General features: G+C 43.5%; 1 protein-coding gene and 1 long non-coding RNA gene across 2 annotated transcripts in view; one reads left to right on the top strand and one right to left on the bottom strand.

Moving 5' to 3' along the window:
• LOC133662248 (uncharacterized) overlaps positions 1 to 23,761 on the top strand; it is a 52,455-nt gene that overhangs the window by 9,605 nt on the left and 19,089 nt on the right. The gene's annotated exons all lie outside the window — the stretch shown is intronic.
• The window catches only part of prox3 (prospero homeobox 3), a 29,859-nt gene that overhangs the window by 1,701 nt on the left and 4,397 nt on the right, over positions 1 to 23,761 (bottom strand). Inside the window, exons 2-5 of the mRNA XM_062066073.1 lie at positions 7,314 to 8,827; positions 6,812 to 6,919; positions 85 to 197; position 1 (exon numbers count right to left, since the gene is read on the bottom strand). The exon at position 1 is cut by the window's left edge and continues 105 nt beyond it. Of these exons, the coding sequence (XP_061922057.1) occupies position 1; positions 85 to 197; positions 6,812 to 6,919; positions 7,314 to 8,827 (1,736 nt within the window). The remainder of the gene's footprint in view (positions 2 to 84; positions 198 to 6,811; positions 6,920 to 7,313; positions 8,828 to 23,761) is intronic.

Below are 23,761 nucleotides of genomic sequence, written 5' to 3'. Positions count from 1 at the left end.
CCTGGGTGGCACACAATGTATTGAATACACGCTGTGCAGCGCTCAAAGTGGCTTTTCAAAGGTAGAGCAAGGCGACAAACCAACCGTGCGAGGGCTTCTCGGACAGCCTGCCTTGCAAAACGCTCCATCTGGATGTAGAAGAACTCTCTGAAGTTGCTGAACCATTTAATCATCTGGGAGGTCACGCAGCGATTAAACTGGACGTACACAATCATAATTATAAATAATGTTGTCAATATCAACGCTTTAATGCATATTAATCCCATCATCATTATTAATCTGATCAAAAATGTCAACTCAAATAACCCATCAGCAGCACAGCAGGAGTCACAATCCCTAAAACGCATTTTGTCCAAGTGCCTCCAAACCTCACGCTTTGAGGGTGACAGTCACGCAATTTAACCCTGTCTCACCCCACACTTGACATTTCTCACACTTATATTTCCTCATTCACTCTATTTATGTTTTTCATGATGGTAAACTTTGGTCCTCACGGCTCGCCGTGACTGACTGAGCTAATCAATCTCCTCAGTCCTTTGAGCCTGAATCTCACCAACCACGAAAGGCACCACACAATGCAAACCAATCGGAAGCAGCGTAAGGCAGGTCTTGCCTGAGTTCTTTGCGGAGAGGACGCTATCATAAGCGAAAGAGCCCTTCGGCTATATCCATAGGAAATTTGAATACAAAAAAACCATGACGTAACAGTCCACAGACTCTGCAAGAAAGAGTTGTTTTTTTCTCACTGAAACACTTTAGGGGGCCTATTATGCAAAACCAACTTTTCTTACTTACTGGTACCTGTTTTTGTGTATTTGGGATCTGCATAAGTCCTACAAATGTGAAATCAAACCCTGGAGACATGCCAGAGATATTCATGAAACAATCTTGCCTTCTTTCACACTTCCTCCAAATGAGCCGTTTGGAATTTGAAGAACTTTGCGCGAGTCCGCCATTGTAGTCCGACGTCGTAGTCAATAAGCTACTTCTTTTTCTCTATCCTCTTTTTGTGGGGCACATATATCCTCCACTGTTGCCATTTCTAAAAAAAAAGTAGCGTACAATTCTAACTTCTATCTGTTAGTAGACTCGCTATGGAAGCACTAAAAACTACAACATGGCTGACGAAGAGAAGACGCGGTTGAAGTGGAGCCACGTAAATAAGACCACCCACAAAACGATCTGTAAAACATCATCTATGCAACATTTTGACCACCATTACATGTTATGTAGACCACAAGGAAATGTTTTAAATGTAGAAATCAACACAAAATGACTTTTTTAAAACAGCACATTAATAACACAAAAGGAGTAAGAGGTCCACATTTAGTACATTAATGTTTTATATAACGAAAAACAGTTGGTATTGTGTTAACATGATGTTAAAGGCCTACTGAAATGAAATTTTCTTATTTAAACGGGGATAGCAGGTCCATTCTATGTGTCATACTTGATCATTTCGCGATATTGCCATATTTTTGCTGAAAGGATTTAGTAGAGAACATCGACAATAAAGTTCGCAACTTTTGGTCGCTGATAAAAAAGCCTTGCCTGTACCGGAAGTAGCATGACGTCACAGGTTGTGGAGCTCCTCACATCTGCACATTGTTTACAATCATGGCCACCAGCAGCGAGAGCGATTCGGACCGAGAAAGCGACGATTACCCCATTAATTTGAGCGAGGATGAAAGATGTGTGGATGAGGAAAGTGAGAGTGAAGGATTAGAGGGCAGTGGAAGCGATTCAGATAGGGAAGATGCTGTGAGAGGCGGGTGGGACCTGATATTCAGCTGGGAATGACTAAAACAGTAAATAAACACAAGACATATATATACTCTATTAGCCACAACACAACCAGGCTTATATTTAATATGCCACAAATTAATCCGCATAACAAACACCTCCCCCCTCCCGTCCATATAACCCACCAATACAACTCAAACACCCGCACAACACACTCAATCCCACAGCCCAAAGTACCGTTCACCTCCGTAAAGTTCATACAGCACATATATTTCCCCAAAGTTACGTACGTGACATGCACATAGCGGCACGCACGTACGGGCAAGCGATCAAATGTTTGGAAGCCAAAGCTGCGTACTCACGGTAGCGCGTCTGCTATCCAACTCAAAGTCCTCCTGGTTGTGTTGCTGCAGCCGGCCGCTAATACACCGCTTCCCACCTACAGCTTTCTTCTTTGCTGTCTTCATTGTTCATTAAACAAATTGCAAAAGATTCACCAACACAAATGTCCAGAATACTGTGGAATTTTGCGATGAAAACAGACTACTTAATAGCTGGCCACAATGGTGTCCCGAAATGTCCGCTACAATCTGTGACGTCACGCGCAAACGTCATCATACCAAGACGTTTTCAGCAGAATATTTTGCGGGAAATTTAAAATTGCACTTTACTAATCTAGTCTAATCGGCTGTATTGGCATGTGTTGCAATGTTAAGATTTCATCATTGATATATAAACTATCAGACTGCATGCCCGGTAGTAGTGGGTTTCAGTAGGCCTTTAAAGATGTTGAACCCCTTAAAGGTCAAGGGCCTCATATATGCCCTTTTTCACGGGTAAGTTGGGATGTTTTTTAGTCGGGAATCCATGCGAGTCTTAATACATGAGGCCCATGAATCACTAAGGTTTGCGTGCATTAAAATATGTGCAAACTTGATAGCACGCGCAAAGCTCACTACTAAGCTTGTGCGCAAGGGATTGCGTTTCTTAAATGAGCGAAACAAGAAACGCAAACACTTTAGAGCAGGGGTGTCAAACTCATTTTCATTGAGGGCCGCATCGCAGGAATAGCTGCTTTCAGAGGGCCGCTTTTTAAAAATTAATTTACATTATGCATGCGGGTAATAACCTGTGATTCATCTTGATTCATTGAAATGCGTATGCATTTGATTATTAGATTTTTTTTATGTATAACTTGTTTTAAAATCATAAATAAAGGTGACAAGCAGATATTTAACTATTTGTTTTAATCTCACAAAAATAGTTGTCCAATACAGTATATAATAATATAATTGGCATGATCAGATAATATTAAAGTTTAAAATATGCATTTATTTCTGCCAAAATTGAAAGAACGAATGCATTTAGTAAAATAAAAAATTAAATAAATAAGTATTTTATTTCGCGGGCCACATAGAATGATGTGGCGGGCCAGATCAGGCCCCCGGGCTTTGAGTTTGACACATGTGCTTTAGAGCAGTGGTCCCCAACCACCGGGTACCGATTGGTACCGGGCCGTGCAAGAAGTTAAAAAAAAAAAAAAAAAATGTTATAATTTTTTTTTTTTATTAAATCAACATAAAAAACACAAAATATACATATTGTGTATGTGTATGTCAATATAGATCAATACAGTCTGCAGGTATACAGTCCGTAAGCACACATGATTGTATTTCTTTATGAAAATTTTTTTTCAAGCGTTGACCACCAGATGGAGCCCGCGTACCACCGGTGCCACAGTTTGAGAATCACTGGCCTAGAACAGGTGATAAATATTATATTTGTGTGCTGCATGTCAGCAACATGACGAAACGCCACAGATTGAATGCCATAAATGTGGAGGGAAATGAGTGTCTCCATGGTGACAGCCAGTGCACATGCAAAAAACTAATTTAAATAGGGTGGTCTGCACCACTTTTCTCCACAACACGCCCACTATTAGTACACACAATTTTGTAGTTTGCACACATTATATAGCCTTTGTTATATGGATCTTAGTAGATCAGGCCCTAAGTGTGTGTATATTCCCTTCTTTATTGACTGTCTTTGCTCTTGCAAAATGAGCCATAATTGTTATTGGCTACGTTCACACTGTATGGTTTGGATGTCCAAGTCGGATTGTTATTGTCAAATCCGATCTTTTTAGGTGCCGTTTATATTACAAAAAAAAAAGCGTCTTCAAATGTGAATGCAATCTGAGCCGCAAGCCGACATGACGTCATGACATCGCACGCACTGCAGTGTTTACGGAAGTAACATTCTAGTCTATTCATTCCTAGTCGGTCTCCGTACTGGCGCATTTGTGGAAATTTCAAGGATTTTTTGCAATCAAAGTAAAACATTTTTTAACCAAATTATTGCGCCTAGAAGATTAAGGAAGAGGACAAGTATTTTTGGTACTCGATATTCGATGTCTGTTTGAAGAGCTTGCAGGCGAGCAGTCGGAAACAGGAGTGGTACAAGGTATTATTTTCACCTGTTTTCTGCTCTGTAATCGACCATTTATTTTGTAACCGTCTATTTTGGGGAATAATTAATGACGATTATCGCTTTTTGACGACGTTCTGCTCGGATGATTGCGACCTGAGCGCGGGAGCGTTCACATTAACGATTGTATATACCGTATTTTTGGACTAAAAGGCGCACTTAAAATCCTTTTTTTTCCTCAAAACTCTACAATGCGCCTTATAACCCAGTGCGCCTAATGTACGGAATACGTTTGGTTGAGCTTACCCACCTCGAAGCTATTTTATTTGGTACATGGTGAAATGATAAGTGTGACCAGTAGATGGCAGTCAAACATAAGAGATAAGTGTAGGCTGCACTATAATGGCAATATGACAAGTAAACAACACCAACATTTTATATGTTCCATTGAAAATATAGAACATTACACACGGCGCTCAAAAATCTATCAAAATGTTTTAGTACGACTTTGGTAAGCTATGAAGCCGAACCGCTTGATGGATTGTACTGTGCTTCAACATACGAGTATTATGGTGTGTGTATAAGGTAGGACATATTCTCTGGCGTTTTGTTTCGCAATATTATGCAAAAGCCACTTCTCTTACCTTCTGGTACCTGCTGATCTGTATTTGGGATCTGCATAAATCCTGAAAAATTGCGCACGACCGCCTTTGTACACTGACGCCGTAGTCGATAAGCTTCTTCTTTTTCTCTATCTTCTTGTTATGTGGCCTTCAAGGCCTACTAAAACCCACTACTACCGACCACGATATTTCGCGCGAAATATCCTGCTGAAAACGTCTCGGTATGATGACGCCTGCGCGTGACGTCACGGATCGTAGAGGACATTTTGGGACAGCTTTGTGGCCAGCTATTAAGTCGTCTGTTTTCATCGGAAAATTCCACAGTATTCTGGACATATGTGTTGGTGAATCTTTTGCAATTTGTTCAACGAACAATAGAGACAGCAAAGAAGAAAGCTGTAGGTGGTAAGCGGTGTATTTCGGCCGGCTGCAGCAACACAAACACATAGCCGGTGTTTCATTGTTTACATTCCCGAAAGATGACAGTCAAGCTTTACCATTGGCCTGTGGAGAACTGGGACAACAGAGACTCTTACCAGGAGGACTTTGAGTTGGATACGCAGACGCGGTACCGTGAGTACGCAGCTGCGGCTTCCAAACATTTGATCGCTTGCCCGTACGTGCGTGCCGCTATGTGCACGTCACGTACGTAACTTTGGGGACTTTGGGGAAATATATGTGCTGTATGAACTTTGCGGAGGTGAACGGTACTTTGGGCTGTGGGATTGAGTGTGTTGTGCGGGTGTTTGAGTTGTATTGGCGGGTTATATGGACGGGAGGGGGGAGGTGTTTGTTATGCGGGATTCATTTGTAGCATGCCCTCTAGTCCTTCACTCTCACTTTCCTCATCCATGAATCTTTCATCCTCGCTCAAATTAATGGGTAATCGTCGCTTTCTCGGCCCGAATCGCTCTCGCTGCTGGTGGCCATGATTGTAAACAATGTGCAGATGTGAGGAGCTCCACAACCGGTGACGTCACGCACATATCGTCTGCTACTTCCACTACAGGCAAGGCTTTTTTATCAGCGACCAAAAGTTGCGAACTTTATCGTCGATGTTCTCTACTAAATCCTTTCAGCAAAAATATGACAATATCGCAAAATGATCAAGTATGACACATAGAATGGACCTGCTATCCCCGTTTAAATAAGCAAATCACATTTCAGTAGGCCTTTCATCGTCCACTGTTGACATTTCTAATATAAAGTAGTGTAAAGTTCTTATATCTGTCAGTAAACGCACCATGAAAGCGCTAAAACATACCGGTGTAGTAAGTTTACATTATTCACACGAGGAACTTTAGTTATTACAGAGTTCCGGTCGGACGGTTTTTCACGGGACACATTTCCGGCGTTGTTGTTTCCGGCTGAGGAGATGCTGCTCCGTTATTGATTTAAGTAAAGTCTGAATGTCATTAAAACGGTTAGCTGCATCTTTTGACACTTCTTCCACTCCCGTCCTTGCACGCTACACCGCTACAACAAAGATGACGGGGAGAAGACGCTGCTGAAGGTGAGCCACGTAAATAAGACCGCCCACAAAACGGCGCATCCGGAAGCGACTGTCAGAAAGCAGCTTGAAGATGATCTGTAAAACATAATCTATGCAACATTTTCACCAAAGAACCACCATTACATGTTATGTAGACCACAAGGAAGTGTTTTACATTTAGAAAAAAATAATGATAATATGACTACTTTAATGCGCCTTTTGTATGAAAAAAGATCAAAAAGAGACCATTCATCAGCAGTGCGCCTTATAATCTGGTGCGGAAAATATGGTATCTCCAATTTATTTCCACATATGACAGAGGCCTCGGTCGGGATATGAACAATTCAAAATTGCACTGTTCACACTGACATGAAAAAATGTGATACAGGTCGCAAATGCAGTATGAACAAGGTCTTGGATTAAAATGTATGATATTGAATTTTGACTCATCAAAATTAATCAACATTTCATCAGATTTTTGTTTTTGTATTTAGATAACTAATAATAATATATCTTGAGCACAAACCTTGACATCCGGGAAGTACGTCTTGAGTGTGTTGGAGCTGGGATAGCGAGCGTAGAAGAACATGAGTTTGGCTTTCTTCAGGTGGCAAGGAGACAAGCCCTCCTGGGTGTTTGCAAAAGACCGGTTAAGGAGATACAATGGCCGATTCATTAGGTACACCTGCACATGGAGTCTACCGTAATCTGTTCAATTAAGTCTCTTATAGCCGTCTGCTAACTGCAGCTGTGGCTGTAGGCAACCCCCCTGATGTATTTTTTAATAGCCCCCCCTAAGATGAGAAGAGCTGCAGGAAATATTTTCCCTACAAAAATGTTGACAGGTGTGCTCCTAAGAGTCGTTACAACAGTTGGTTCTATTCCACTTTCTCATGCACTCCAAATCATTGTTAAAGCTAGAAACTTCTTAGATATATCGAGTTTCTCTCCAGTGACAGCCCGCTTTTAGTTAGCATTTAGATGCTAGTTTGAAACATTCAGCCTTTCCAAAGCTGGCAAAAGGATATTCCTCCAGCAGCCAAGTAAAGATCTCCTCCGTCCATCCCTCCACCTCCCCGGACCCCCCGCTCCCGCTCCCTGCCGCCGCGTACGAGGGCGGGGCCCAGGTGACCCAGCAGGGGCAGCGGGGGGAAGGAGGGATGCGAGTGGAACTCCAAGAAGGGGTCAGAGTTGAGGAAGTCCTTGCGGGACGCCGGAAGATGGGGCATCTGTGGGTGGTGGAGGGAGCGGGAGAAGAGCTGCTGCATGGAGTAATGGATGAGTGGGAGGGGCAGAGGGGGAGGGGGAGGGGGAAAGGAGGAGGAAGATGAGGAAGGGTCCTTGGATTGGGACGCTGGGTGCAAGAGAGGATGGGAGAGAAGCGGGGGGCGAGGCAAGGAGGGGTGATGCAGGGAGAGGTTTGCCTGGTTGGACAAAGGTGGGCCAGGAAGTGGGCGGGCCTTGTGGAAGCCAGGTGACTTTTGAGTGACCAACGGCAACGCCACATCTGTCTGCTCGCTGCACGGCGGAGGCAAGGTTCTCGTTCTCTGTTTCTCTCTTTCATCATCCTTCCTCCCCGCAGGCCTCTCCTCCTGACCTCCGACCTCATCCTCCACTCTGGCTAAGAGTCCCAGCCACACCCCCTTGTCCCCTGGCCCGCCCTCCGCCGCCCCCGACGGGAGGAAGGAGATGGCGGCCGGAGGGGAGGAAGGCCTGGAATCGGACGTGTCGGTGTAAAGGCGCAGGACGCGGTCGATGACCCTTGCCACTGCGCTGCCCAGCTGCAGCTTCAAAGCCTGGGCGAACCTCTGCCCCCCGTCGTCGTCCTCGTCTTCCATGTCTCCGTCCCAGTCCAGCCACAGCCCCACCCCCTCCATCACTCCGCCACTTCCTGTCTCCGCCTTTGCTTTGTTTTTCTGCTTCTCTTCTCTCGGCCTGTCGAAGTTAGAAAAAGGAGACGTGGAGAGAAGTGTGAGCCCTCCTGCGCCATCGTCCTCCTCTTCATCAAACATTCTCTCCTCCTCCTCCATGTTCTTTTCCCCAAAGGCCATCAGCACTTTCTCCTGCAGGGCCTGGAGTCTCTCTCTCGCCTCCTCCAGCTGCTCCTTTAGCTCCTCCTTCCTTCTTTTCCTCAGCTCCCTGCCTCCTTCACCTCGCCTCGCCTCCCCTTCCTCCGTTCTACCATCGAGCTTCATCCTCTTCACCCTCGCCAGGTCTTGACTCCACTCGGTGGTAGGTCGCTTTCTAACCTGGTCATCATTTGCCACCAAATCCCGGTCTTCATCCGGTTTTCTCTCCTCCCCCCTGAGTAAAGCCAGTGGCGGGTTTTGTGCGTGGTGAGGACCCCCGGTCCTTCTCGGAGCCCCATGAGGTTGGATGAGGTGCTGCTGGATCAATGGGAAGCTGGGTGGTCTGAAGGCGGTCAGCGGTGGCCGACCTCCGCCTGGAAAACCACCGAGCAGGTCTGAGGAGCGTAGTGGGGGAGCAAGCTGGTGGAGCTGCCCAGCGGAGTCGTCGAAGAGGTCTGAGGGGGAGTCCATCACTGGAGGAGGAAGAGTAAATGTATCATGAATGTTCAGAGTCGGATTATCTATGGAGCGCATGCGAAAATGTAAAGGACCACATGGTAGTAGCACACACTTTATGAAAAAGGGCGATGGATTTGTCAAAGGGGCGCGCCTTAGACTACGTGACTAATGACGTCTCAGACGCCATTTTTATCAAAAGCCCACCCTACGTCATATCCTAAAGACATCCACCGACTTGTAAATTGAGCGAAACTGTGTCATACAGTGATGGACGACTCTTATTGATGTCACATTTAATCCACTCTTTTGTAAAGGGAAGCTGCGCTTTGTTTTACAAATTTTCCCATCATTCACAACCTTCATTTGAGACAAGCACTCTTTTGCCTGTGTTCTAAATCCTGATAAACTGCCATTAAGAGGTGGCTAACAACACAGGCAATGGAGATTGGCCTATTTCACCTATAAAGCGCTCCAAAAAACATCCAGAAACCTTCATCAATGTTTACATGCTGTCTATATATAATATAGTAACAGGCCCGTTTATAACATGTACCAAACCCAAAACCAGTGAAGTTTGCACGTTGTGTAAATCGTAATAATATATGTGTATACATATGTATCGTAACTAATATGTGTATACATATGTATGTGTATATATAGTATATGTATGTATATATTGTGTATACATATGTATTTGTGTATGTATGTATGTGTATAAATGTGTATATATATATGTATGTATGTGTATATATATATGTATGTGTATATATATATATATATGTATGTGTATATATATGTATGTATATACTGTGTATATATATATATATATATATATATATATATATATATATATATATATATATATATATATATATATATATATACAAATATATATATATATATATATATACACATATATATATATACACACATATATATATATATATATATATACACATATATATATATACACACATATATATATATATATATATATATATATATATATATATATATATATATATATATATATATATATATATATATATATATATATATATATATATATATATATATATATATATATATACACATATATATATATACACATATACACGCCCTGAGATCGGTAGGTCGTGAGTTCAAACCCCGGCCGAGTCATACCAAAGACTATAAAAATGGGACCCATTACCTCCCTGCTTGGCACTCAGCATCAAGGGTTGGAATTGGGGGTTAGATCACCTAAAATTATTCCCGGGCGCGGACACCGCTGCTGCCCACTGCTCCCCCCACATCCCAGGGGGTGATCAAGGGTGATGGGTCAAATGCAGAGAATGATTTCGCCACACCTAGTGTGTGAATGTGAGTGTGAATGTTGTCTGTCTGTCTGTGTTGGCCCTGTGATGAGGTGGCGACTTGTCCAGGGTGTACCCCGCCTTCCGCCCGATTGTAGCTGAGAAAACCCACCTACGAGTGGATCTGCTATATTACTAAGATTTAGAACTTTGTTGTAAAAATCTCCTTCCGCGTCTGTCCCTGACACCCACATTTCAAGCTGGCCGCTCTGGAAACACTCTGTGGAAACGCTCCCCACCCACACTGCTTGGTGCCTCGTCTGAGCTGCTGTGACTTAGATTACCATAGTAACTAGTATATAATGCAAGAGCGCAGATTCCAACCATTAAAATATTTTGTGTAGTTCAAGACTTACGGTCATTTGAAAACATCACTGCACATCATAATGGTAGGGACAGTTTCGATCTTAAAGATCTAAAAAAAATATTTGGGAATGTCCACCGGGCCAGATTAAAAAGCTTAACGGGCCACATGCGGCCCCCGAGCCTTAATTTGCCCAGATCTGCCCTAGACAGATCATTTTCAAGTTGTAACTCCGTGACTGGACAAATAATTTGCTTTAACTAAATATTTTTTAAACATTATGCTTTTTTAAACATCTCAAAATAAAAAGGACAAACACACGCTTTCAATGAAAAAAACTCAAAACTACTTAGATACTAGTTTCACACCTTAATAACACAAAATATGGATTGTTAAGACCTTGCTTTGATTGTCAAAGATGTTTGCTAATGTAATCTGTGATATTTCTACCTGAATAAATGCTTATGATATTCTGTACACATGTTGTACAGGATGCTTCATTATTATTGTCCATTCTTAACATGTACAAGACATATAAGAACTGAAATTACATTTTCGGCACAGTCCCACTAAGAGCAGACATACATTACAGGGAGACAAGAACAGGACCGCCAACGTACGACGCTCCTTAAAAAAGTACAAGTTAATGGTCTTCAAATCTCTGCATGACAATGTATTAACCGTCTCTATTTATTATTGAAATGTAATATTCAACCTGCTAATCATTCTGTAATTAAGGACTCCTGTTATAAAAGTAATTACACAATATTTTCAGCAAGCCAGATCCAAAGCCATGGCAAATCGTTCTCCCGACTGTTGGCGCGAAGAAGAGCTTCATGTCCGTGTTTACAATACAGTTGAGTGCATTGATAAGAAATGTAGATTGTTACACTAGATGGAATAAAAGCACAGCAGGAAGTCTAAAGTCACTTTTTAATCAGAGACTTTTATCAAAACAGGTCAAGACACCGCTTCTCATACCAATCACACGCTTCTGGCTTCACCATAAAAAGCGCTAAGCATAGCATCCGGTCTTACTACTATAGCAAAATGAAATATTGTCTAACATTACGATCATGCTTTGTAAAATATATTTTGTAATGTAATCAATAATGTTTCTAGTTAAAAAAAAAAAAAAGTTTTCTGGCAGATTGAAATAAAGTGTCTATTCCTTTATAACCTGTTCTGATTGAGAGTCCGCAATTAAAGAATGTGTAGCAGGCTGAATATTACATTTAAATAATAGAAAAAGTAAAATATTGTCATGCAGAGATATGAAGACCATTAACTTGTACAACATGTAATGTACAGAATATTAGAAGCATTTATCCAGGTAGAAATATCACAGATTACATTAGCAAACATTTTTGACAATCAAACCATGATCGTAACAATCCACATTTTGTGTTATTGATGCATGAAACTGCTATCTAAACATGGTGTAGCTCCTCCTCTGAATGCAAGTGCCCTTACAGCAGGAATACAAATTAAGTATTCCTACAAAATACAAAATCTGGCAAGACACTAACACACTGCAGGTAATTTTTTGTATTCTCATTAAAAGCGTGATCATGTCCATATTGTGTTGAGCTGTTTAAAAAAGCATAATATTGAAAAACATTTCATTAACGCAAAGTAATTGTCCAGTCGTGGTAATACAAATGTGGAAAACATCTGTCTAGGGTAGACTTATTAAGGACGAAAAATTATATTTATGTGTAATTAATCAATTATTAAATTTTTAGTTAACCATGAACAAACTGCAAATAATCCCGATAAATATTTTACTCGTTTAACAACCCAAGTTTTTATTATTTAGAATGCAAAAAAGGATTGTGAATGATGGTGTCACACCTGGGTGAAGTTTTGTCTGGTTTCATGTGGTCTTGTCATATCCTGTTTTATTTTGAAATGTTAACTCTCCCTCTCATTTCAGATCACTTGCCCTTCCTCCTGTTTCACTGGTCTGATGTCTCTCCTGATTGCCTGATTGTGCCCACCTGTGTCACCCTCCCTCATGTGTATAAATGTCTCGTCCTCCTCCTGTCCTGTGCCAGAGTGTTTCGTCTCGTCATGTACCTCCAGCGGTCTTCCACAGTCTCGTCCAAGTCGTTGAGTATTGCCTTGATTTATTCTTTGATTTCTCTGTTCCCTCTGAAGAGTGATTTTGATTTGCTAAAGTTTTTGGTCAGTTTTGTTTGAGCTAATTTCATAGTGCTCTGCCTTTTTTTCCCTCCTCTTGGAGCGCTTTAATTTGTAGATATTTCTTAACTCTTTATAGAGTAGTTTCTGTTTATAGCGTTTTGTCTCTTCCTCTTTGTGAGCGCTTTTCCTTTTGTGTAGCTTATCATAGGTTGTTGCTTTTGTTATTAGATCAGTGTAAATTTTTATATTGTCCTTTTTCCTCCCTTTGGAGTGATTTTCTGTTTATTGTTTTATGCCCTGTGCTACGTTTCCTTTTTACTCTAGTATATCAAGTATAGAGTTTGTAACCAATTGTTTATTCACTCTGTCTGAAGAGAGATCATAGAAAACAGCAGAATAAAAGCCTGCGTCAAACGTTTCCCGTCTGCAACTGAGTCCTCATTCTTGCCAAGTCCTAACATTACACTCTGGCCAGTATGGACTCAGCAGAAGCCAAACGACTGACGGAAATCCTGCGCGCCCAGGAATCACGTCTCGCCCGACAGGAGGATTTTCAGACTGCGATGGCAGCGCACATAGGTCACCTCTCCTCCCAGCTGCAAGACCTACTCGGGCAGTTTGCTCGGCCGGATCCGGCGTCCCAGCCTCCCACGCCAACTGCCACTCCCACGCTGCCTTCACCTCCTCCCACAGCCGGATGCAAGCTGGCTCCTCCGGCGCCATATGCTGGAGATCCCGGTTTGTGTAAAACATTTTTGATAGAGTTCTATTCATTACGAGCTCATGCCCCATGCATTTCCCACGGACCGCTCCAAGATCGCATTCATGATTTCACACCTTACGGATAGAGCCAAGGCGTGGGCTTCCGCCGAATGGGGGAGGAGCTCGTCACTCTGCCAGTCATTCACAGACTTTCAAGCTGCTCTAACTAAGACTTTTGACCCAGTGTCCTCCAGCAGAGAAAATGCGCAAGAGCTAAGCAGGTTAAAGCAGGGCAGCGGCTCGGTGTGCGACAATGCCATTCGCTTCCGCACGCTAGCAGCAGAAAGCGGATGGGGCGACATGGCCCTATATGACGTGTTTCTGAAGGGGCTCGGAACTGCCATACAGGATCTCCTCGTTCCCCTGGACCTACCCGACAACCTAGTTGCCCTCATCGCACTCGCCATCAGGACGGACAACCGACTAGCCCAGCTGAAACGACAGCGTGGTGGAGGACCAGCTGATGCAGGAAGAACCACACATCCTTTTGCACCTAGCGGGTCGACCACTTAGCGTTCATCCCGGGAGCTACATCCTCACCTCCGCACTGATCGGGAGGAGGAGCCCATGCAGCTGGGAAGAGCCCGACTGACCCCAGAGGAGCGACGCAAGCGGCTGATGGAGGGGAGATGTTTTTACTGTGGAGAGGGCGGTCATCCTGTCGTTTCATGTCCGGCCAAGGGTGTCCAGGTGGTGAGTCACGTTCCGGCTGCACCTCAGATGCCACGCACTCTCACTAAGATCACAATCACTCATCACACGACCACAGATCTAGAGGCGTTTATAGACTCTGGGGCAGATGAGAGTCTGATGGACTGGGGTTTAGCCAGGAGACTAGGACTCAAATCAGAACCGTTAGCTAAACCCATTAGAGTCAGATCTCTGAATGGTAAGGAGCTTTTCACCATCACGCACATCAGTGAACCTGTCCAAATGAATATTGACTGCCATCAGGAAAAGATTAGTCCATACTTGATTACTTCACCCTCTCATTCTCTGATCTTGGGGCATCCATGGCTGTACCAGCATAACCCTCGTGTTTACTGGAAAACAGGGGAGATCAGCGAATGGGGAAGGGAATGCACCAAGAACTGTGTTTTTTCTACTGTCCAGGAAAAACGTGTCAAAGAAATTAATCTTTTTTCTGCCAATCCTGCCACAGATTTAGAATTTCCAGACCTGAAGTCCGTTCCCTCCTGTTATCACCACCTGCGACAAGTCTTCAGCAAGACAAAGGCCCTGTCACTTCCGCCCCACCGATCCTACGACTGTGCCATTGACCTGCTTCCCGGTACCACTATTCCTAAGGGGCGTCTGTACTCTGTCTCTGGTCCAGAAAGGGCTGCCTTGAACGATTACATCTCAGCATCACTGGAAGCTGGCTTGATTCGCCCGTCATCATCGCCAGCAGGAGCAGGGTTCTTCTTTGTGAAGAAGAAAGACGGGTCGTTAAGACCCTGCATTGATTACAGCCCACTCAATGACATTACCATCAAGAACCGTTACCCTCTTCCCCTCATGTCTTCTGTCTTCGACCAACTCCAACAGGCCAAAATATTCACCAAACTGGATCTACGCAACGCTTACCATCTGGTCCGAATAAGAGAGGGAGACGAGTGGAAGACCGAATTCAACACACCCAGCGGCCACTATGAATACAGGGTCATGCCCTTCGGACTCACCAATGCCCCCGCCGTGTTCCAAGCAATGATCAATGATGTTCTAAGAGACTTCCTGGACCATTTTGTGTACGTCTACCTTGACGATATATTGATTTATTCACCTGACAGTGACACTCACCAAGTCCACGTAACTCAGGTTTTAAAGAGACTCTTGGACAATGACTTGTATGTTAAAGCTGAAAAGAGTGTTTTTCATGCCGACACTGTCTCCTTCCTGGGCTTCATTGTAGCTCCTGGAAGAGTGCAGATGGATCCGGCTAAAGTTAGCGCTGTGGCCGATTGGCCTACACCTGACAACCGCAAGAGGGTTCAGCAATTCTTGGGTTTTGCTAACTTTTACAGGCGGTTTGTCAGAAGCTTCAGCGCAATAGCTGCTCCACTCCATGCTCTTACCTCTCCCCAGGTGCGGTTCCACTGGTCTCCAGAGGCAGAGAGGGCCTTCCAGACACTCAAGCACCGCTTCACCTCAGCGCCCATCCTCACCATTCCGGACCCGCAGCGCCAGTTCGTCGTGGAGGTGGACGCTTCTAATGAAGGAGTTGGAGCGGTCCGGTCTCAACGCTCTCAACAGGACAGGAAGATGCATCCCTGTGCCTTTCTGTCGCGGCGGCTGTCCAAAGCTGAAAGAAACTATGATGTTGGCAATCGGGAGTTGCTGGCGGTGAAGCTCGCCTTGGAGGAATGGAGGCATTGGCTCGAGGGGGCCGAACACCCATTCATTGTCTGGACGGATCACAGGAATCTGGAATATATCAAGAAGGCTAAGAGACTCAACTCTCGCCAGGCCAGGTGGGCGCTCTTCTTTAATCGCTTTTCCTTTTCGCTCTCCTACAGGCCAGGGTCCTGCAACATCAAGCCAGATGCCCTGTCACGACTATTCGACCCCGAGCTTGAGGCCAAGCAACCTGAGACCATCCTTCCACTGAACTGTGTGGTAGGAGCGGTAACTTGGCCAATAGAAACTGAGGTAAAGCAAGCTAACGGTGTGGCCCCGCCACCTAGGGGATGTCCTGATAATCGATTGTTTGTCCCCACTGAGCTGCGTCCCCGGGTGATTCATTGGGCCCACACCTCGCTGCTTTCATGTCATCCGGGAGTTAAAAGAACTATGTTTGTAATCTCCCGGCGGTTCTGGTGGCCAGCTATGGAGGCGGAGGTCCGGGAGTACGTCGAGGCGTGTTCGGTTTGTGCCAGGAACAAGATGTCTTCCAGGTCTCGCATGGGACTTCTCCAGCCGCTCCCCATCCCCTCCAGACCATGGTCAGACATTTCGATGGACTTCGTTACAGGGCTCCCGGTCTCACAAGGTAACACCACTGTTCTCACTGTGGTGGACAGATTCTCCAAGATGGTCAGATTCATCGCTATGCCTAAATTACCTTCCGCCAAGGAGATGGCGGAGATTATGATGACCAATGTGTTCAGAGTTCATGGATTCCCCAAAGATATTGTTTCAGACCGGGGGCCCCAGTTTGTATCACGGTTCTGGGGTGAGTTCTGCCGACTCATTGGAGCCAAGGCCAGCCTGACATCAGGATATCATCCGGAAGCCAACGGCCAGACCGAACGACTTAACCAGCAGCTGGAAACCGGCCTCCGGTGCGTGGTCTGCCAGAACCCCTCCACATGGAGCAAACACCTGGTCTGGGTAGAGTATGCGCACAATTCGCTACCTACATCAGCCACCGGCCTCTCTCCCTTTCATTGTGCCTTAGGGTACCAGCCCCCTCTCTTTCCAGAGAATGAGTCGGAAGTGTCGGTCCCCTCCGCCCATGCCATGGTCCAACGTTGTCGCCGCATTTGGGCAGCCGCCCGTCAAGTATTGACCAGACAAGGAGATCGGATGAAGAGAGCGGCAGACCGAAAGAGACGACCTGCGCCCGCCTACCAGCCCGGTCAGAGAGTCTGGCTATCAGCCAAGGACCTACGTCTCAAGGTTTCATCCAAGAAACTGGCACCACGTTTTGTAGGACCGTTTCCAATCATCAGGCTCGTCGGACCTGCAGCGGTTCGACTTCGTCTGCCCCGATCCCTCCGCGTCCACCCTACCTTCCACGTTAGTCAGGTTAAACCAGCCAAGGAAAGCACCATGGTCCCAGCCACCACGTCCCCTCCACCACCCGAAGTAATCGACGGTGGACCAGTCTACAAGGTGAAACGCTTGTTGGCAGTACGCAACCGGGGCAGGGGCAGACAATTCCTGGTTGATTGGGAAGGATACGGACCTGAAGAAAGACAGTGGGTTCCGTCCCGCCACATTGTCGACCCCACTCTTATCAAGGACTTCTTTAGAGACCACCCTGAACAGTCTGGGCCGTCAGGAGTCGGCCCTAGAAGGGGGGATTCTGTTACACCTCGGTGAAGTTTTGTCTGGTTTCATGTGGTCTTGTCATTTATTTTGAAATGTTTACTCTCCCTCTCATTTCAGATCACTTGCCCTTCCTCCTGTTTCACTGGTCTGATGTCTCTCCTGATTGCCTGATTGTGCCCACCTGTGTCACCCTCCCTCATGTGTATAAATGTCTCGTCCTCCTCCTGTCCTGTGCCAGAGTGTTTCGTCTCGTCATGTACCTCCAGCAGTCTTCCACAGTCTCGTCCAAGTCGTTGAGTATTGCCTTGATTTATTCTTTGATTTCTCTGTTCCCTCTGAAGAGTGATTTTGATTTGCTAAAGTTTTTGGTCAGTTTTGTTTGAGCTAATTTCATAGTGCTCTGCCTTTTTTTCCCTCCTCCTGGAGCGCTTTAATTTGTAGATATTTCTTAACTCTTTATAGAGTAGTTTCTGTTTATAGCGTTTTGTCTCTTCCTCTTTGTGAGCGCTTTTCCTTTTGTGTAGCTTATCATAGGTTGTTGCTTTTGTTATTAGATCAGTGTAAATTTTGATATTGTCCTTTTTCCTCCCTTTGGAGTGATTTTCTGTTTATTGTTTTATGCCCTGTGCTACGTTTCCTTTTTACTCTAGTATATCAAGTATAGAGTTTGTAGCCAATTGTTTATTCACTCTGTCTGAAGAGAGATCATAGAAAACAGCAGAATAAAAGCCCGCGTCAAACGTTTCCCGTCTGCAACTGAGTCCTCATTCTTGCCAAGTCCTAACAGATGGAAATAGAAACAAGTGCAGTTCCCCTTTTAAGAGCTTGATTGTTTAATGAACTCTACTTTAAAGGGGTCCTATTATGCAAAACCAACTTTTTACCTGTTGGCACCTGTTTTTGTATACACATTACTAGGGACTAAGGGGGGCCCAGGGGCTGAGAGGTGTTGGGGCCCCCACCCAAACGTCAACAATCCCCCGCCCACACCCCCCTTAAAGGCCTACTGAAATGAATTTTTTTTATTTAAACGGGAATAGCAGATCCATTCTATGTGTCATACTTGATCATTTCGCGATATTGCCATATTTTTGCTGAACGGATTTAGTAGAGAAAATCGACGATAATGTTCGCAACTTTTGCTCGCTGATAAAAAAAAGCCTTGCCTGTACCGGAAGTAGCGTGACGTCACAGGAGCTAGTATTCCTCACAATTCCCCGTTGTTTACAATGGAGCGAGAGATTCGGAGCGACAAAGCGACGATTACCCCATTAATTTGAGCGAGGATGAAAGATTCGTAGATGAGGAACGTTACAGTGAATGACTAGAGAGGCAGTGATGGACGTATCTTTTTTCGCTCTGACCGTAACTTAGGTACAAGCTGGCTCATTGGATTCCACACTCTCTCCTTTTTCTATTGTGGATCACAGATTTGTATTTTAAACCACCTCAGATAATATATCCTTTTGAAAATAAGAGTCGAGCACGCGAAATGGACATTTAAAGTGACTTATCTCCACGACAATACATCGGTGACACACTTAGCTACTGAGCTAGCGTGATAGCATCGTTCTCAAATGAAGATAGAAACAAAAAAAATAAACCCCTGACTGGAAGGATAGACAGAAGATCAACAATACTATTAAACCATGTACATGTAACTACACGGTTAAAAATTCTCAGCCTGGTAAGGCTTAACAATGCTGTTGCTAATGACGCTAAGGCTAATTTAGCAACTTAGCAACCGGACCTCACAGAACTATGATAAAAACATTAGCGCTCCACCTACGCCAGCCAGCCCTCATCTTCCCATCAACAGCCGTGCTCACCTGCATTCCAGCAATCGACGGCGCGACGAAGGACTTAATCCGTGGGTTTGGCGGCAAGCATCGGCTAGGCGTAGTAAGTAGTCTTTGTTGTGTTGCTGTAAGTATTGTACTTAGCCGCTAATACACCGATCGATCCCATCTACAACGTTCTTCTTTGCAGCCTCCATTGTTCATTAAACAAATTGCAAAAGATTCACCAACACAGATGTCCAGAATACTGTGGAATTTTGTCAAAGAAAACAAGAGGTTTTTATATCGGGTCAGATGGGGTACAACCACTTCCGTGGATTTTGTGACGTCACGCGCATAAATCATATCCAAAGGAGTTTTTCAACCGGAAGTGTGGCGGGAATTTTAAAATTGCACTTTTATAAGTTAACCCGGCCGTATTGGCATGTGTTTCAATGTTAAGATTTCATCATTGATATATAAACTATCAGACTGCGTGGTCGGTAGTAGTGGCTTTCAGTAGGCCTTTAAATGTAATAGAAGCCAGTCAACTTCAACTACAGTGCTGGCGTTTCGGGAGACTGCTTGTGTTTTTAGCTCAATGGTAGTACGCTGGTCTTTCACTCGTGCATAGTGGGTTCAATCCCCGCTCATAAAAGTAAGAAAAAACAACACAGCCGAGAGAGAGTACACAATCCCTAGACGAAGCTGAGCTGTTTATGCAACCACCAATCTTTGCATTTCGCCGTCAAAATCATGAGCCCGTGCTTTAAGTCGACTCCCGAACATTTTGATCTAAACATTGAAGGCGTGGAAGAAATGTTAATAAAACAATCTTAACTTCCAAATCCAAATCTGCTCCACAAGAGCCGTTTGGAATTTGAGACAATTGTCTAGTTTTGCCTTAGTTATGTCAGCGGATCTTTCAATATATAGTAGTGGTTTACCCTAAGAGCTTTGCACGAGTCCTGCCATTTTAATTCAGTTGCAGTCCAAAGTTGTAGTCAATAAGTTCCTTATTTTTCCTCTTTCCTCTTGTTGGGGGTCAGACTGGCTTGTACATGCACACGCATGCTAAAATCTTCCGCCGTAGCCAATTCAAATAAGAAGTAGCGTATCGTTCTGACTTATATCTGTCAATAGACTTGATATGGAAGCGCTAAAAACGACATAATGGTTGACAGGGTGGAGGTGCAGTCCAAGGGGGCTTGGCCTAGAAAAGAGCTTTAGCGCATAGATAGACCGCCCACAAAACACCGCAATCAGACTCTGAGACTTAGGAAGCGGCTTGAAGATGGTCTGTAAGCAAAATGTATGTAATGTGTAGGGTCTGTGTACGTCGCGGCCATTCATTTTTGGTTGGGAATAGAAAAATAGTTTAACATAAAAATTAACTTTTCACAATTTTTGGTCCGATAATTAAAAAAAACAGATCGTTATCAATTAAACATTATCTGTTTGTCATCTTAATTTCTACTAAATCAGTCACAGTGACAATCTAAATGTTATGTTATCACTGCACCTTAATCATAATCTGAACATGAAAGTAAAGCACCACCCAACTCTGAACGACACGCGCAGCAGGCGCTTGCTGCAGGGATGTCGCCTCTTCTCACAGCGGAAAATAGTCCTTTCATGTCAGGAGATCAACTTGCCATGGCTTTGAACATGATATTTCCATAAGGTTGACTTTCTTTTGTCCATTTCTGCTCGCTTGTAGCAAGTGAACTGCAGCCAAGTTCCCCCGCCACGGCACGGCCCGAGGGTAAAAAAGGAAGTGTTTGCGTTAATCGGCCATTAAAAAGATTAGTGCTGTTTTTGAAATTTATAGGTAACGCGGTATTATCGCGTTAACTTTGACAGCCCTAATTATTTACTTCTTTTTCTACATTTAAAACATGTCATTGTGGTCTATACGGTCTGTGTACGTCGCGACCATTCATTTTTCATTTGGAATAGAAAAATTGTTTAACATAAAAATCCACTTTTCCCGATTTTTGGTTTGATAATAGAAAAACAAAAAACGGAGAACGGATCGTTATCCATTATCCATGATGTGTTATCCGATTTTAATGATGTTATCAAAAATCGAAAGGGAATTAAAACGAGTGGAAAACTCTTTTCTCCATTCCCTGTTCAATTTGTATGGATTGGACATATGCGTGGATTGAATATCACATGCGCAGTCTCTTTACAGATCCTCATTTGTGATTGACCCGGAACATCAGAAGAAGAAGACAAAGAACCGTGACAGTTGTGTCGTCGACACTATTTTCTCACGGTCAAGAGTTCCTGTCTGTTTTTTAATGTCCAGAGACATGGAAAGTGACACATTTTTCATTGGTACTCTATTGAGAAGGCAAACATCGCTCTTCTTCTGTTGTTGTTGTTGTTCCGGGTCACTCACAGAAAAGGATCTGCCAAGAGACACTGCGCACGTGCAATCTACGCGTATGTCCAAACCTGGAACAGGGACTAAAGAAATTAGTATTCCACTTGTTGTTGAATTCTCATTTTTGATTTTTGAAAACGTCATTAAAATCAGATAACACATCCTGGATAATGGATAACGATCTGTTTTCCGTTTTTTGTTTTTTTTAATTATCAAACCAAAAATTGGGAAAAGTGGATTTTTATGTTAAACTATTTTTCTATTCCAAAAAAAAAACGACTAAAACATTTTAACGGCCGGTTAACAAGAACACTTCCTTTTTTCCCCTCGGGCCGTGCCGTAGCGGGGGAAACTTTGCTGCAGTTCACTTGGTACTGATGAGCCACAAGTGAGCAGAAATGGACAAAAAAAAGTCAACCTTATGGAAATATCAGGTTCAAAGCCATAGCAAGTTGTTCTCCTCCTGACAAGAAAGGAGTATGTTTCGCCGTGAAAAGAGGCGACATCCCTGCAGCAAACGCCTGCTGCGCGCATTGTTCAGAGGTGGGTGGTGATTCACTTTTGTGTTCAGATTACGATTAAGGTGCAGTGATAACGTAACATTCATATTGTTACTGTGACTGATTTGGTCAGTAAGATGACATAAAAGCTCAACAGAAATGAAAGACGGACAGCAGGATGTCGAAAGCAGATATTAAAACCTGTCACGACACTTTCTCAAAACAGTCACACACTTTTCCGGCTTCAACATAAAAGCGCTACACTCTATTAACTATTTAGGGTTTCTCTTTAATATACGGGCTTCTTATTAGCCGCCACACCTAACAAAATAAAGTAATATAATGTATTGTAGCGTCCAGAAGAAAACAAAGTCTGACATTGTTTTTAGTTTTTATTGCCAATTTTATGACAACGAGCTCAATTCCAACAAGTATTTCCTCCGTGCACACACGTCTGCCTCCGTGCTTCACTCCTAGACACACAACACTTGTTCATTCTGCGCCAATATGGTGTGTTCACAGACCATGGGAAAAATGACCACCATAACACAGTAACATACACATTAACACCAGCAGGTAGTTACAGTATCAATGGCTATATATAGTTTATTGTTTGCGCACTATTGACTATTGATGCACCGAAAATTTGGCCAGAAAAAGCCATACTTTGATCACCGGAACAGTGCTCCCAAAACTGATGAAAACTGTGATGACGTAAGCTATACGCACGGAGTTGTCTGGAGCGCAGGCAGCGTGTCCGCGCTGTGGACGTACACTAATATATTCCAGATATACGCAATATACAGCGATCTTCACAATTTAAGATGAGACTGGCGGCTTTTAATGAGAGAAAGGCTCCCAGCAACACGAAGCAAGTGTGACGTCAGTCTCGCTTTTTGTCACGGACATGGCGCGACAGAAGTATCTAAACAGAGTCTTTAAACACGAGTACAGTCTCCAATAACACCAGAAATAGATGCTATATTTGTTGCTAGTCGTTTTTATTAAAGAAAGAGTGACTAAAGGGATTGGAAAAATCTCGGGGGGAAAAAAATGTATATCTCAACAAAGTACAAAGTAAGCAGCAACAATTTAAAAATAAAAATAAACGATATTATGTAAGAAAAATCTATATGTTAAAACTATACTTAATAATATATTTGTTTTAAATGTATAATCACAATGTTTTGCCTTTATAAAAAATGTATGCATCATAGCAAATCATGCAATGACATTTTGACCACGCCCCCTACCACCACAGGTATTTTGGCAATTTAAGGGATACCCTGACATTAACAAAATAAAAATGTCTTACATTACGATCATGCTTTGTCAGAGATGTTTTGTAATGTTAGTCTGTGATATTTGCACCTAAAGTAATGCGAGTACATCAGCTGAAGAATATGGGGGTGGGTGGGGTGGGCTGGTCAAGTCCTCAATTACAGAATTAAATGTTGTTTGTCCTATGTGTGATGAACTGTTTAAAAAAGCATAATGTTTAAAACACATTTCATCGTCGCAAATTAATTGTCCGTTCATTGTGTTGAAACTTGAAAGTTATCGTTGTGGCTTGTGCAGCCCTTTGAGTCATTTGTGATTAAGGGCTATATAAGTAAACTTTGATTGATTGTTCTGCCTAAGGTACACTTATTTATGATTAAAATGTTTTTATCTATCTGCGATTCATCGCGATTAATTGTGAGTTAACTATGGACCGAA

This window comes from Entelurus aequoreus, linkage group LG12 (genome assembly GCF_033978785.1).
Source record: "Entelurus aequoreus isolate RoL-2023_Sb linkage group LG12, RoL_Eaeq_v1.1, whole genome shotgun sequence".
NCBI classification, from domain to species: Eukaryota; Metazoa; Chordata; class Actinopteri; order Syngnathiformes; family Syngnathidae; genus Entelurus; species Entelurus aequoreus.
This window is presented reverse-complemented; position numbering and strand designations above follow the sequence as displayed.